Raw genomic sequence first — 15563 nt, 5'->3', positions numbered from 1 at the left:
CAAAACCTTTTTAAAAATAATTTAGGATGATGTTCTACAGCCTCATTTAAAATTTCTTTATCTTTTTAAGTACAGCCACCCTGAGGTCTGTGATCTTATGTCCAGGGAGGTTAAAATGTTCACCAGCAGGCTTCATAGTATTTTTAATACTGTGAAGGGTCTTGGGATTCTTGACAGCCAGCACCATAAAAAGAACCCATTGGTAATGTGAGGAATTTTGGAGTCTTCAATTATTCCTGGTTGCAGGGATTTTGGAGGGTCAAAAATCTCTTACACTCACAAGAAGGGATGAAGCAATTACCTCCATAGTTGCTTCTCCTCAGTATCAGGTACTTGGAGCCACTGAACATGGCGGTTCCATTTTAATTTTTATGTCTCTGTTAATAAACTTAATCTCCATAAGTTTCTCTAATCTGAATAGACACTTTGTGGTCTTCTAGAGGAAAGTGGAGTAGACAGAAGTAAAGTAATCCTCTCAATCTATTTAAGCTGCTGGCAATCAGCATATTCTATTGGTGGCAATCAGCATATATTCTATGCACTCTATTATACAAGTTAATTTTGTCCCATGTTCAGAAACTATTTTCACCATCATCGATACTGAGTAACTGCAGTGAACCAATGGGATTATTCAGAGTTTACAACAAAATATTTCAGCTTTGATCGGGAAGTGAAATCTTTAAAACTTGCATTGAAAACTTTCTTGTAGATATTTTCAGGTGACTTCTTTAATTGTTTCCAAATGGTGGGAGGATTAGTGAAGATGTCACCAAACCGTTAGGAGGCCTTGCTAGTCTTTCATCCTGCTCCAGTCAAAGGTAGGCTACATAGGCCCCTGTTTGCCTGGCCTAAAACAAATATATCTTGGCTGAATTCTTATTACTGCAAGCTTGAGTGAAGTAAGGGAGATTGTTCACAGATATGTGAGAAGAAAATAAAATGCAGAAATGAAGAAGCCCTCTTTTATACATTAGAATGGCTACGTGCCTCTTGGAATGGAATTCAACATTCATTTTAGGTTACAGTGTGATAGAAATATAAATACAACCAATATAGATTTCTGTATGAGAAAAAGCTAAACAAAAATGAGATAAGGGTTTTCTGAACTGATTCTGACTGATTGGGTTGGATCCTAACTTTCAGTGGAGTGCTGCTCTGTCATTGGAAGCTCCTTCTCGAAACAAAAGGAACATTGTGCTCCCACAAGGAGCCCTTGGATGAGCAAAAGGCATCATTGCACAAGGGTAATTCTCATGTTCCCGGAAGGAGCTTCCGACAGTGTATTGATGCTCCACTGAAAGTTAGGATCCATCCCTATATATGCAGCTATTTGATTAAAAAAAAAAATAGCTTAAACTGTTCTACATCTGAAATAATGTCTATCTGATGTGTACTAAATTTGGACATCTTGACATTGTTCCACTGTTGGAAAAAAATGGTTTGGTTTCCTTTTATACTGGGTAACATTACAGGAAAAAAAGAAGTAAAGAGTACACTTGTGTAGAAAATTGTCAGCAAAATACAGACTAAGGCACATTTTTACCTCTGATTCAATGTGCTATACAAGTCACACATCTCAAGAAGAATATTTCAGAATTAAAGGAGGAGATTCAGAGAAAGTACCCCCCCCCAAACAACAACAACACCCAAACCACTGAACAGAAGGGCTAACTGAGTTATTTAATTTTAGGAAGAAAATGCATTAAGATGGAAACTGACAAGAATACAGGGATGAGGTGGATCCTACTGTCTTCCAAAATGACAGGAGGAGAGAAGTTTCCTCAGATATATATATTTTTAACTGTACTTGAACTTCAGAAGTGTTAAGCAGATCGCTAACATAATGTATGTAGCTGAGGCCAACAGAGATTTGAGTAAGGAGGATTGGAGACTTGTTTAGGTGATAGAGATGCCCACTGGTAATATCATTATTGAGGTCTGCGTAAAAGGCACTGGCCCACATGATGCATAAGGCAACGCTGGTGTTTCTGATTGGCTGACACTGCTGCACATGCAGAAGCTAGCTTCGGTGGTGTTGTGCAAAAGTGCAGTTGTGTGACTACTTGAAACACTGCACCTGCACTTGTACAGTGGAACTTACTGTTTCAATTGTAAATAGCACTGCACAAGTATGGACACACCGTTTTAAGCACTTGCACAACTTCACTCTTGTACAACACTGCCAGGCCTGCCTTCCATGTGCAAAGCAGCACTGGCTGATCAGGAATGCCAGAGTAGCCCTGAACTTCATGGGCCACCAGTCCCAGTTTGTATGGGCATTTTGCAAATTGTGGAGTATTCCTGACATTGTCATGGATAGATAAGACCCTGCTTGTGTGAGACCGTTGTGCAAGACCCATACATGTGCCTATTGGAGTCCCACCTAACTTTGGATCACGTTAGTAAGAAAAATAAACATTGGTTTGCTGGGTCAGTTTGAGGTCCATCTACTACTCCAACACTGTGTTTTCAATAGTAGCCTGCCAGTAGCTTATAACTGACTTGCTGAAATCAGCTGCTACATTGCCGCTGAAGTTCTAATTCCATTAGTAGGAACCTGTTGGCATTTTCTTAAGGCTTTGCAATGAGTGGGTATGACTCAACCAATTGAAATTAAGAAGGAGCCTAAAAGATTTGCAGTGACTTGTGTAGACAAGTCATTTATTAGTGCAAACTCTCACTCTGCAAATGTGGCTCCCAGGTGAGAATATTCTGCCCCACCCGTGCCAAGAAGAGGCCATCTAAACAATTACAAAAAAGAAACATAAGTGGAGGTGAGGTGGGAGCTGGGGGCATCCTTGGCTTTGTGTGCCATATGACCTAGGGTCTGAACATTTAGTTGTGAAGATATACTAATGATGTGCTAGTTCTCAAGGATGTATCAGAGTGCTACAGCTAACACCCAATAATATAGCTCACTCCAGTGCTGGCACACTTTGACTGCTTAGTGCAAAAATCTCTACTGAAAGAGATTCTAAGTTAAAAACTTCATGTTTGCTTAAATATAGAAATCCCATCCACAGGTCTTCAGAAAACAAGTACTAACAACAATAATGTTATAGGACCAAAAAAAAGAACAAGGTATCACCTTTTAGATTAACTTACATAAGCTTTTTGGGTTACACTCAAAGGGTGAAAAGCAAGGCTAGTCAGTTACAGCAGGTGGTGGCAAACATTCCATCTATATTTAAAGAGACATAAAATGATTTTATACGTACTGGGTGGTCAAGGAGAGAGATTACTGATTGTCTCTCTATGATGTACATAAAACTCATAATCTGTATTCAAAGAAAAATTGGCATGATCAAATTTTCTATAAGTTCTTGTTCTCTATCTATCTATCTATCTATCCATCTATGTAAACCACTTTGAGAACTTTGAAGAGTGGTATATAAATATTCATAGTAGTAGTATATAAATATACAGGAGAGAGACTGGTGGCACAAGTTACCCCTGCTTAGCAAAGAGGCACCGTTTAAAGTGGCGATTCTCTTATATTCAGCAGGGGGAGAGCAACTGGCCGTATCCAACCCCAGCACAGCATCCTTCCAGTGGCTGTTGCTGGTATCTGCCTTATGTTTGTTTTTAGATTGTGAGCCCTTTGGGGACAGGGGTCCATCTTATTTATGTATTATTTATTTTTCTATGTAAACTGCTTTGAGAACTTTGATTGAAGAGTGGTATATCAATATTTGTAGTAGTAGTAGTATTTCACATTTCTATCACCCCCCTGAATCTTATCTTTTTAAGTACAGCCACCCTGAGGTCTGTGATCTTACGTCCAGGGAGGTTAAAATGTTCACCAGCAGGCTTCATAGTATTTTTAATATTTGGTATATTAATATATTAATATGTGTATATTAATATTTGGTCTGAATGGATTTGTGTCCATTCAGTCATCTTGACAACAGGTCCATATGGACAATATATACTGCCAGAGCGAGTTTAATGCACAATATTAAGTATACCACATTAGTAGATGAGTTTAGTTTAAAACGTTATAATGTGTTCAGTTATACTGTGTAACTTGGTAATTATTATATTTTTGTCCACTGGTATTTCTTTTACATGTTCAGTTTTCAAATTGTGTGTATGTAGAGATTTTCACTGGAGAGACATATCTAGGCTCCCAACAGATGTGGCATGCCTTTCTTTTTGATCAGCTGTATGGAGCCTATATACCTGATTCTTCATTATTCTGCCTTTTTTGAGCAATTTGACCCCCTGCAAATGGTACATTTGATATATTTGATTATTTAGATCATTTATTATCTTACATTTTTTTACATCTTTGATTCATTCCTAAACCCATTCTTGCAATCATGCTAAAGATCTTGAAATTTTCTTCAAAGAGACAGATAAGATGTAGCATAAATTTTGTTCATTGCCCTCTCTATGTTTCCTTCTCCTCCTGGCTCCCATTCTAAGCTTGTCTTTACCTCCTATACATTTTTCTGTCTCTTCAACTCCCTCTCTCCCTCTATTATTTCTTCTCTCTTTTTAATGTTCAGTATCTTTCTTTGCTATCTTTGAAAAATCCTCTCTAGAGATTTCCTGTCCCCTTGGCGGCTGCTGCATGCGGCTTCATATTTTCCTGGTCTTCAAGCATTGCCTCAGCTGAGGAACATAGGATGATGCCTTACATCAAGTCAGACCATTGGTCCATCTAGCTCAATATTGTCTCTACACAGACTGGCAAAAATCTCTCCCAGCCCTATTTGGAGATGCCAGGGAGGGAACTTGGGCCCTACTACATGCAAGCATGCAGATGCTCTTCCCAGAGTGGCCCCATCCCCAAAGTGGAATATCTTACAGTGCTTACATGTAATCTCCCATCAAATGCTAACTAGGATGGACCCTGCTTAGCAAAGAGGACAATTCATGTTCATTTCTACAAGACCAGCTCCCTCAAATTTCTACTTTAGTTCATTGAAACTGAGCTTATGAAAGCTTCAGCAGTAATTTCCCTGGGCTAATTTATGTGTATTTCCCCCTGCATTTGTGTGTGTGTGTGTGTGTGTGTGTGTGTGTTTCCTGTAACACTGCTGAATACACTATCCTCTTTTATTTCTTTCCTTCATGGACTGCTTGTGATATTGTCTTCTCTTGATTCTGCATCCCTTTTGCTAGTTCTCCTTAGTTTTTTCTGATGCTGTAAGGTTGTTCTCACAACCATAACAGGACCAGGAGGGAAGGCAGAGTCGAACCTACCTTCCCCCCAGATGAGCAAGGGGCTTGGTATGCCAGTGCATGCCCACACGATCCACACTGCTCCTGGCAGTGCGACTTGCAGGAGGCCAGGAAAATTAGTTGGGTTCTTACTAAGTTCATAGACTTTAGGATTAGTAAAAATGTACTTTTGTGTTTATATTAGCTCTGTTTGTATAATGTGTGTGGGGTGGGAGGAAGGGACAGAAGATAGATTGCTTCTGAGAGCGAAGTTTTTTGTTTGCAAAGTAACAGTTAAAATAGATGCCTAACATGTGGCAGTTTCAGGAAGACTTATATGCTGCTCTCTCTTTGTTCAGCTGGCTTGTGCTTAAACAACCTGTTGCAACAAAAATGTTTGTAGTGGTTTCCTACATGGATAAAGCATCAAGATAAAGTGGTCTTCTGGCTTGAAGACTAGTAACAGGATACTTAGACTTGTGAACTTACTTTACCAATTTCCAGTGAACTAGTTATGTAGGAACTTCTTCTTTTATGCTCAGGCAATATGATCTGAAGTTTTAGACATTTCTTCCTTTTTCTAGAATTTCTGAATTGTTGTAATATTTACATTTTGGCATTGTCTCTGGGGATAACTATGGTCTGAGCCAAACTAGCTATACATCTGAAGCCTTTCTGAAAAACCTGATGACTGCTATTAATCATAATACTATTAATATAAATCATATTAATCATAGTATTAATTATGATACTATTAATACCAATTTTATAGCATTCTAAAGGATTAAAGAAAACAGAACTAGGATACTAGTTTGTAGTGTAATATCTATTTTGAAACGCTAATTCATCTTACAGTCTTATTTAGCTTGTGCTTTCTTTCCATCTGATGATTAAGCCTGTGTGCATGGCATGATTTCACAAAAGTGCAGAAAAATGCAATTGACCCCATCTGCATGGTTGTGGCATTTGTGCATATGCTGCAGGCACATGGGACAGCACCATGGGGAAATGGTTCCACATGGTTCATTGGTGTGAAGAGAGCTTGAGCTGAGAGTTCCAAAAACGTGATGTTCACGCATTTCATCTCTTCATATGTGCCACAGGACATGCCAAAAGACAACAGAAAGGTCACTTGCACTTCCTTTAATGGATAGCATTGAGGCTAGAACCTGCACAAGCCAAGCTTGCTCTTAACCCTCTGAAGGTCCCCCCAACCCTCAGGAATATATTTTGGTGGAGCTCAGGAGGCTGCAAAGAGATGGAGGGATTGGCAAAAATCACCCCTTGAGCGGGTAGAGGAGTTCAATTACCCAATGTCTCTTTAAGTTTCCAGGAGGTGTTGATGCTTATTTTCAAAGTTTACAATCTGATCCTTTTGAAATTTTACTATCTCACATTTCTGCTCTCTCTTGCTATAATACTAATAAAAGAATGAGAAATTATAGTTTCTATATAACTAAGGACAGTTTCAGGAAGCACTCTCATCAGCAACTGGACTGAGCACTGTAGATATCAAGTCCCATGAGAATTATTATTTCTTGTTTACACAGTCAGACAGGTGTTATTGACTGGTTTGTTTTATCCAGACATCGAGTCCTTCCCAAGGACCTGGGATGGCTGAATTTTATTGTCAATGTTGTTGTTATTGTTATAGAGATCATCGCAGAATATAGGCTGTTCCCAGTAAAGCTGCTTTTTGTAACTGGCTGATGGTGATTTCTATTATTATTTCTTGTTTACACAGTCAGACAGGTATTATTGACTGGTTTGTTTTATTACTACTACTACTACTACTACTACATTTATATCCCACTCTTCCTCCAAGGAGCCCAGAGCAGTGTACTTCATACTTAAGTTTCTCTTTCACAACAACCCTGTGAAGTAGGCTAGGCTGAGAGAGAAGTGACTGGCCCAGAGTCAATGAACTGAGAATGTAAAGTCTAGTTCCATGTGATTCTTCTGACACCATTGCTCCCTTGTTTTCTTTACAAATAGATGTACTTAACAACACTAGCCTAATGGGTATAGATCAGGATTAAGAAAATGCAAGATATTATTTATCCTAACACTGGTAAATTGGAGCAGTAAAATTTATTCATAAACAAATTCTTTTTTCTTTTATATCGTTTTTTAGATGAAGGGATGTGTTTTGTTCTCTGATTTGCCTTCTGATACAAATAAAACATAAATTAGTCTTGTTCTGTGTTATGGTTACTGTATTTATCATTTGCTGCTTTTAGGCAAATTAATTCATAAAAATAATGTTATTGCACATGGTCATTGTTTTTTGTTTGTTTGCTCTGAGCAGTAAAAAATAACCATTTGTTTTTTCCGTAATTTGCATGACAGAGCACAGCTTCTCAGCTGCAGCCTCCAACTCATCATATGAACCAACAGATGGAGTCTCAGCCAGAAAAGGAGCAAATGTTCCCCAAGGTAGGTGAGAGAACTTCAAGCTCTTTTGACCTGTTATTTGAAAAGCCTAGGTTAAAGCTAGTGAAACTCTATAGCAGTTATAATTCAGTGCTCCCTAAAATACAGCTATCCCTTTGGAATTACAGAAAATGAAACAACCCAGACAAAATCCATTTTCAGCCCCATGCTCTTCTGTGGTGACAAATTAAAGGTTGTGTGAAACACTCTGTATATTGAAAGTGGATACATACTAGATGATTTGAAGCATAATTTCCCCTGCCCTCCAGATAGCCTTTAATTTGAATTCTATAGAAATTCTTAATGCAATTATCAAATAAGAGATTCATCCTGTGGAATTGTACTGAAAGTTGCTGTCTGCTGCAGAATTCAACCCAGACCTTTGTATCTAAAGTTTCTCTTTATTTATAGATTTCTGTCTCTTTATGTTTCAACCATTTTTAATCCCACAGCCTTCATTGGTATACCATCAGTCCATTATGCTGAAAGGGCTTAGTGTGGAATGTGCAGTTTGAGCCAGCACAGGGGAAGATCATCCCTGAGATTATTTGCTCAGGACAGTTCCTATGTTACCATTTGTACATTGCTACTGCTGTCTGAATGTACTGTATCCCCATGAAATTCTAATTTTTCAGTGTTAGAAGGAACTGACAAAATCAGAGACCAACATCCTGACTAACACTGCGTGTGTGCAGCTAAGAGAAGCATGTGTATAGTGGAACCCCACTTCACCAGCGTGGGCAGTTGCATGCAGGACAGGATTTTCACTGATCTTCCTTTCCCTCAGAAGCACTCTGTGCAACATGCAAATAGGTCTCTGAGAGTCCTACTGCCCCCAGGGACGTATCTGTGCATTGCACAGACACTTTGGGGGGAAGGGGAGATTTGTGAAAATCATCCCCGCACACTAGCACCTGCAGTTGGAAAGGGGCACAAAAATCTACTGCACATGTGCTTCTTTTGGTTGCATGTGCACAGTGCAAGTTGGGATGTTGGTCTGAATGTTTTACAATACTTAACATAGGAACATAGGCATTTGCCTTATACCGAGTCAGACCATTAATCCATCTAGCTACATACTTGTAGGAGAAGAACAGCAGTTCAGTCCCCAAATAGCAGAGCAAAGCCAGTTTGGGGAACATTCAGCCATGCAAGAGGTCTGGAGACAGTTCTTTAAGTTTGAAGAACAACAAGGATTTATTTAGAAGTTACAAAAGGATAGGAAAGCTAAGCTTAAGGCTGAAAAGGGAGAGAGACTAAACAAACAGCTATCTCTGGAGAGACAAAATGGAGACTAACACTGGAAGAACAAAGAGGAGAGGAGTCCAGCTCTTTTATCCATGACCCTAACACTCCCCACCCCCCGTGGTCACTATGAGATGTTGCAGCTGAGAGCTGATGATACCAGGGTTCTAGCTCCAATAGTACTGTCTACACAGCGGCTTCTCCAAGGTTGCAGGCAGGAGTCTTTCTCAGCCCCCCCGATTACCTGATGTGCCTTGTAATCCCCCACCCCCGAGTTACAGTACTACCTGCATATACTTCATAACCTTGTGGGTTTCCAAATCCTTGTGTGTAAATCTTTGCAGATATATCATGTACAAACAACCACTTTGTATATAACTGTGCTATGGCAACGTACTGTATGCTTTGGTAGTTTGTTGGTTCAATAAAAAAATCTTGTCCTATTTAAAAAAAAATCTTGTCCTATCTTGAAGATGCAAGGGGAGGGAACTTGAAATCTTCTGCTCTTCCTAGAGCGGCTCCATCCCCTAAGGGGGAATATCTTACAGTGCTCACACATGTAGTCTCCCATTCCAATGCAAACCAGGGTGGATCCTGCTTAGCAAAGGGGACTACACTTGATCTTGGCCAAAAGGCCAAGAAGTGATCCAAAGGGGACAATTCATGCTTGCCACAACAAGACCAGCTTGTGGTAAATCTTGAATGTGCAGCCATATCTCATCAAAATGCCTCTTGCTGTTTTCAGTTTTCCTTTATTCTCTGTATGCTTAGTTTTTCACTGTTGTGGGCCTGCATACACATGCAAAAGCCCCCTTTATTTCATACTTTGCTCTGTATAAGTGGAGCCAGCAGGCATGATCCTGCTCCCTGCACTACATGTGGAGGTGCCTCAGTATACAAGTGGAAGGAAGGGGAGAACAGGGCTTAAGAGACTCTTAGCAAGTATAATTAAAATACTGATATCCTTCCTAGAAAAATGGTCCCATCTACTTACATACTTCACTAGCAGTCACTTCTTCTGACATGCAGATCTGTCCCCAACAATTACTACTCACTCAAAAATGTTTATTAGCCAGTTTCCGCCCAACATAGCTTTGTTAATCATGTTTGGCAAATAGATGGCTTAAAAGCAGGGGGACAGGAGAGCTAACTCTTTCCCAGTTTAAATATTTTCCTTAATGAGTTGCTTTAAGATAAATTCCTATTCACTAGAGGCAACCAGGCAAGTGGCTCTGTATACAAGTAAAGTGTTCCATCAAGTCGATTTTGACTCCTGGCACCCACAGAGCCCTGTGGTTTTCTTTTGGTAGAAAACAGGAGGGGTTTACCATTGCCTCCTCCCACGCAGTCTGAGATGATGCCTTTCAGCATCTTCCTATATTGTTGCTGCCCGATATAGCACCAGCAGGGATTTGAACCGGCAACTTTCTGCTTGTTAGTCAAGCATTTCCCCGCTGCGCCACTTGAATTGACCACACTACTGTTACTACTACTACTACTACTACTATGAATATTTATATACCACCCTTCAACCAAAGTTCTCAAAGTGGTTTACATAGAAAAATAAATAATACATAAGCCAGATACCAGCAACAGCCTCTGGAGGGCTGCTGTGCTGGGGTTGGATAGGCCCATTTGCTCTCCCCCTGCTCAATAAAGAGAATCAGCACTTTAAAAAGATGCTCCATTTCTCAGTTAGCAGGGGCTTCTTCATTTTTTAATCATCTCTAGTTTTTTAGTAGCTCTCATTATTGAAATGGATTATCTGACTAGTATTAGTTAGATATTATCTAAAATATCTGACTAATTACTATTATTTTTGAACTAACCAACAGTGTTGGTTAGTCTGTGCTAACGGAGCAAAGAGGCATCTTTTAAAAGTAGTGATTATCTTTATTTAGGAGAGCAACTGGCCCTATCCATCCCTTGCACAGCAACCCTCCAGTGGCTGTTGCTGGTGTCTATCTTATATTTCTTTTTTAGATTGTTAGTCCTTTGGGGATAGGGAGCCATTTTATTTATATCTATATAAACAACTTTGGGAACTTTTGTTGAAAAAGAGTTATGTGTGAGGCCCAAAATTTACTGGCATTTTGTGCAGAAGTTGGAATGATGGTTCAACATGAAGATTTTGTTTCTCACGAGTCAACGTTAACATTTAGCTGCTCAAACAGAAAAGGAGATCATTACTGATTCCTAGAGAATGGGTAAATAAGGATTAAGCTGGCAGTTGAAGGGAATAGCAAAAGCAACGATTAAGATTGAGGATATTTTACTCTCAAGTGAGCTGGTCTTGTGGTAGCAAGCATGACTTGTCCCCTTTGCTAAGCAGCGTCTGCCCTGGTTGCATATGAAAGGGAGACTAGAAGTGTGAGCACTGTAAGATATTCCCTTTATGGGATGGAGCTGCTCTGGGAAGAGCAGAAGGTTCCAAGTTCCTTCCCTGGCATCTCCAAGACAGGGCTGAGAGAGATTCCTTCCTGCAACCTTGGAGAAGCTGCTGCTAGTCTGTATAGACAATACTGAGTGAGATGGACCTATAGTCCGACTCAGTATATGGCAGCTTCCTATGTACTCCTTCTTCTGACTAATGAGAATCATATTTGAGATTTATTTGACAGCAAAATGACATAGAGCTATTATTTAATTTACCTTATAGCTTATTTCTCTGTCCACTTCTTTGCTCTATGCACTAACCTTTGCAATAAATGCTATTACTGAGGAAATAAACATACCTGCCAACCTGTCCCTTTTTCCCCATTCACCTGGATGGGAAAATAGGGATATGTTGGCAGGGATGAATAAAGTGTCAAGATTTGTGTCCACTAGAGGTTATTATGTTGCAGTTTTTAAAACTTTACTATGGATTCATTTGTCTCTCATTTTTCAGTTTTCCTTGTATGGGCTACTTCTAATTCATTTCCTTGGGATAATATGCTATTTCTGTGCTAAATATGTGTACTGACAGATGCCAATAAAAAGGGGTGGGGCTTGATTGCAGAATTGTAATATTATTCCCATTTGTCTTGGTGTGGATATATGAAATGCCCTATGTTTACGTTTGGCTCATTTTAGATAGACAATTCATGATGACTATGCTTATTCTTCCTTTGTTGGGTTTTTTTTTTTAAAGCATTATTTGAAAATGGTGAGAGGGCTTTGAGACTTTGCATTGGAAGTAGACAGGAATTAGGTATGGCCAAAAACATGTAGAAATTGGAGGAGTCTTTTGGTAGAGATCAGAGAATTGGTAGGCATGTGCACAATCAGAGCTTTTTAAGGCTGTGATAATGGAGAGGGAGGAGGAACATTGCAAAAAGCTGGTCTAAATGAGCATTAGGGACATTGTGGCAAAGTTAGCACCTGCTTTATGAGGTATGAGATGAGGTGTAAACTGCACAAGCTTCTGCCACTATTTTTGAATACAAATCACACAAAAATCAGCTGGTAGAGGCATACCCTTAGTGTCAGATAGGATATTTAGTCTACAGATGCTCTCTTTTTCTACATGTTTGCACAGTACCTATAATAATGAAGATGGTCTTGATTGCAACCCCCCAACTTTACAGCAGATCAATTTAATTGGCAAGATGATGCAAGCAAATCAGAGCACGTCTGTTCCTCAGAGGGTTATGCATGTGATAGCAGTGACCAAGAGCAAACAAATGACCAAGCACAAACAACCAATGGAGGTTCCTTGCTTGTGAGAGTTAGAAACAACAAATGGCTTTTGAACTAAGAACTCCTCTGGTGAAAATGAAGAAACCTCCATCACAATTTTCTTTATAAATGAAAGAACAAGAAGGGCTGTTTGGTATATTATAATTTTCTTACATAGAAAATTAGCAGATGTGATCATTGCAGATGTGATCTAGCCTATCCCTTATCTACAGTTAAGGGATTGGGAACAGACCCCCAGAATACATGTCCCCTTCTGCCTCTAATAGTAAATATTTATCTTATTTATTTTTCACATTTATAGAGCACCCCAAACTTCTGTCCCTGGGTGGTCTACCATATAAATCACCATAAAACAAATAAAAAATGAAAACCTTAACACCATTTAAAACCACAGTCAAGTTAAAAAGCTTGGGTGAAAAAAATAAGTGTTTAGGGACTTTTAAAAAGTTGTCAGAGATGAAGAGGCTCTTATTTCAGCAGGGAGCGCATTCCAGAGTCTCGGGGCAGCAACAGAGAAGGCCTGTCCTTGTGTAGCCACCGGAGGAGCTGGTGACATAGACCAGAAGAGCTGGCTGACATAGACAAACCTTTCCCGATGATCTCAGTGGCTAGTGGGGTTAACAGCGAAGAAGGTGTTCTCGTAAATAACCAGGAACTTGTATTTTGCCCGGAAACGTATTGGTAGCCAGTATAGTTATTTTACTATAGGAGCAATATGGTCTCTTTGAGATGACCTAGAGACCAACCTGACTGTGGCATTCTTTACCAACTGCAGTTTCTGGACTATGTACAAAGGCAACCCACACAGAACACATTGCAAGCGCCAAGTCTAGAGGTTACCAGCATATGTACCACTGTTCTGAGGTTGTTTATGGAGCCCCTGGTGGCGCAGTGGTAAAACTGCTGCCCTGTAACCAGAAGGTTACAAGTTCGATCCTGACCAGGGGCTCAAGGTTGACTCAGCCTTCCATCCTTCCGAGGTCGGTAAAATGAGTACCCAGAATGTTGGGGGCAATATGCTAAATCATTGTAAACCGCTTAGAGAGCTCCGGCTATAGAGCGATATATAAATGTAAGTGCTATTGCTATTGCTATTGCTATTGCTATTTATCTCAAGAAACAGCCGCAACTGGCATATCAGCTGAATCTGATAGAAAGCACTTCTGGCCAGCGCCTCAGCCTGGGACACTAGGGAGAGGTTTGGATCCAGAAGCACTCCTAGACTGTATACCTGTTCCTTCAAGGGAAGTGTGACCCCATCCAGAACCAGCAGACCAAAATTGTCTCCTGAGTTCTGACCCCATGCAATAAGTACCTCCATCTTATCTGGATTCAGTCTCAGTTTGTTATCCCTCATCCAGCCCATCACTGCCTCCAGGCAGGCATTTAGGGAGGTTGTGCCTTCTCCTGATATGTTGACATGGAGAAATAGATTTGGATGTCATCAGCATACTGATAACACCCTGCACCAAATCTCCTGATGATCTGTCCCAGCAGTTTCATGTAGATGTTAAAGAGCATTGGGACAGTATTAAGCCTTGAGGGATGCCATACGTAAGCTCAGATTTCAAAGAGCAATGGTCTCCAATCGACACCATCTGGAATCTGCTAGAGAGGTAGGAGCAGAGCCACTGCAAAGCAGTACCTTCCACACCGCAACCCCTCAGACGCTCCAGAAGGATACTATGGGCAATAGTATTGAAAGTTGCTGAGAGATCCAAAAGGACGGACCAACAGAGTCACACTCCCTCTGTCAATTCCTAAATGGAGATCATCCATCAGGCCGACCAAGGCAGTCTCCACCCCATAGCCCACACAAAAACCAGTTTGAAATGGGTCTAGATAATCAATTTCCTCCAAGATTGTCTGGAGCTGGGAGGCCACCACCTTCAAATATGAAGGGATACTTGGGCCCCAACCTTAACTATGGTTAACAGTCAGAGGCTGCGTTAACCAGAGTTCTGAAGTTAAATTCAAACCATTGTTTTGATTCTTGATCAGTAGCAAACACTGGGTATCTATCTTCTATACATATATTTCTCTTAAATGTGATTGATTGATTAAGTGCTGTCAAGTCGGTGTCAAGTCTTAGTGACCACATAGATACATTCTCTCCAGGATGATCTGTCTTCAACTTGGCCTTTAAGGTCTCTCAGTGGTGCATTCATTGCTGTCGTAATTGAGACCATCCACCTTGCTGCAGGTCATCGTCTTCTTCTCTTTCCTTCAACTTTCCCCAGCATTATAGACTTCTCAAGGGAGCTGGATCTTCGCATAGTGTGTCCGAAGTATGATAATTTGAGCCTGGTCATTTGTACCTTGAGTGAAAATTCTGGATTGATTTGTTCTATGATCCATTTGTTTGTTTTCCTGGCTGTCCATGGTATTCTCAAAAGCATCAATGCTTTTTCTATCTTGCTCCACCACTAATCGCATGTGTGGCAGCTCTCGCAAGAGTTTGCGATCAGATGCCAGATAGTGACAGGGATGGGTGGCTGGGGGGAAAGATACTGCTGATCAGGAAAATGGTGAGCAGTGGCCATCAGGCAGGGAAGGTGAGAGGAAAGCAGCGGCCATTGGGCAGGGAGGGCGAGAGGAAAACGGCGGCCAAAGGGAGGGTGAGAGGAAAGCCGAGAAAAGAACTAGGGGCACAGAGCATCTGTGCAGATGCTCTGTGCCCAGTTCAGCTAGTTATTGATTATTAAGGTTAGTTTTGAAATAACTACAGCTAAGGGCTGGTAGAGGGGATTTGCACCTGAATGAGAGGGTTGGAGGGAGAACTATATCATCTTGCACCAGCTACACTATATCCTGGAGCAGGCAGATCTGGATACAGTTATCCATGCCTTAGTAACTTTTTCAGTTAGAGTACTGCATTGTGCTCTGCATGGGGCTGCCTTTCCATGCTGCCCAGAAACTTCTGTTGGTGCAAAATGCAGGTGCCAGGGTGTTTTCTGAAGTTTGCTGCTGAGAGCATATTACTCGGGTGCTTTTTGATCTACACTGGCTGCTAGTTTATCTCTGAGCACACTTTA

General features: G+C 40.5%; 1 protein-coding gene across 9 annotated transcripts in view; it reads left to right on the top strand.

The window, feature by feature from the left end:
- LOC128344911 (uncharacterized) overlaps positions 1-15563 on the top strand; it is a 103227-nt gene that overhangs the window by 62310 nt on the left and 25354 nt on the right. For 8 of the 9 annotated variants that reach the window (XM_053295969.1, XM_053295977.1, XM_053296030.1 and 5 more), the window contains exon 8: positions 7519-7605. In XM_053295969.1, the coding sequence (XP_053151944.1) occupies positions 7519-7605 (87 nt within the window). The remainder of the gene's footprint in view (positions 1-7518; positions 7606-15563) is intronic. The other variant, XM_053296022.1, reaches the window with a different exon arrangement.

This window comes from Hemicordylus capensis, chromosome 1 (genome assembly GCF_027244095.1).
Source record: "Hemicordylus capensis ecotype Gifberg chromosome 1, rHemCap1.1.pri, whole genome shotgun sequence".
NCBI lineage: Eukaryota > Metazoa > Chordata > Lepidosauria > Squamata > Cordylidae > Hemicordylus > Hemicordylus capensis.
Note: the sequence above shows the minus strand (reverse complement) of the source record. Positions and strands in the feature narration are given on the sequence as shown.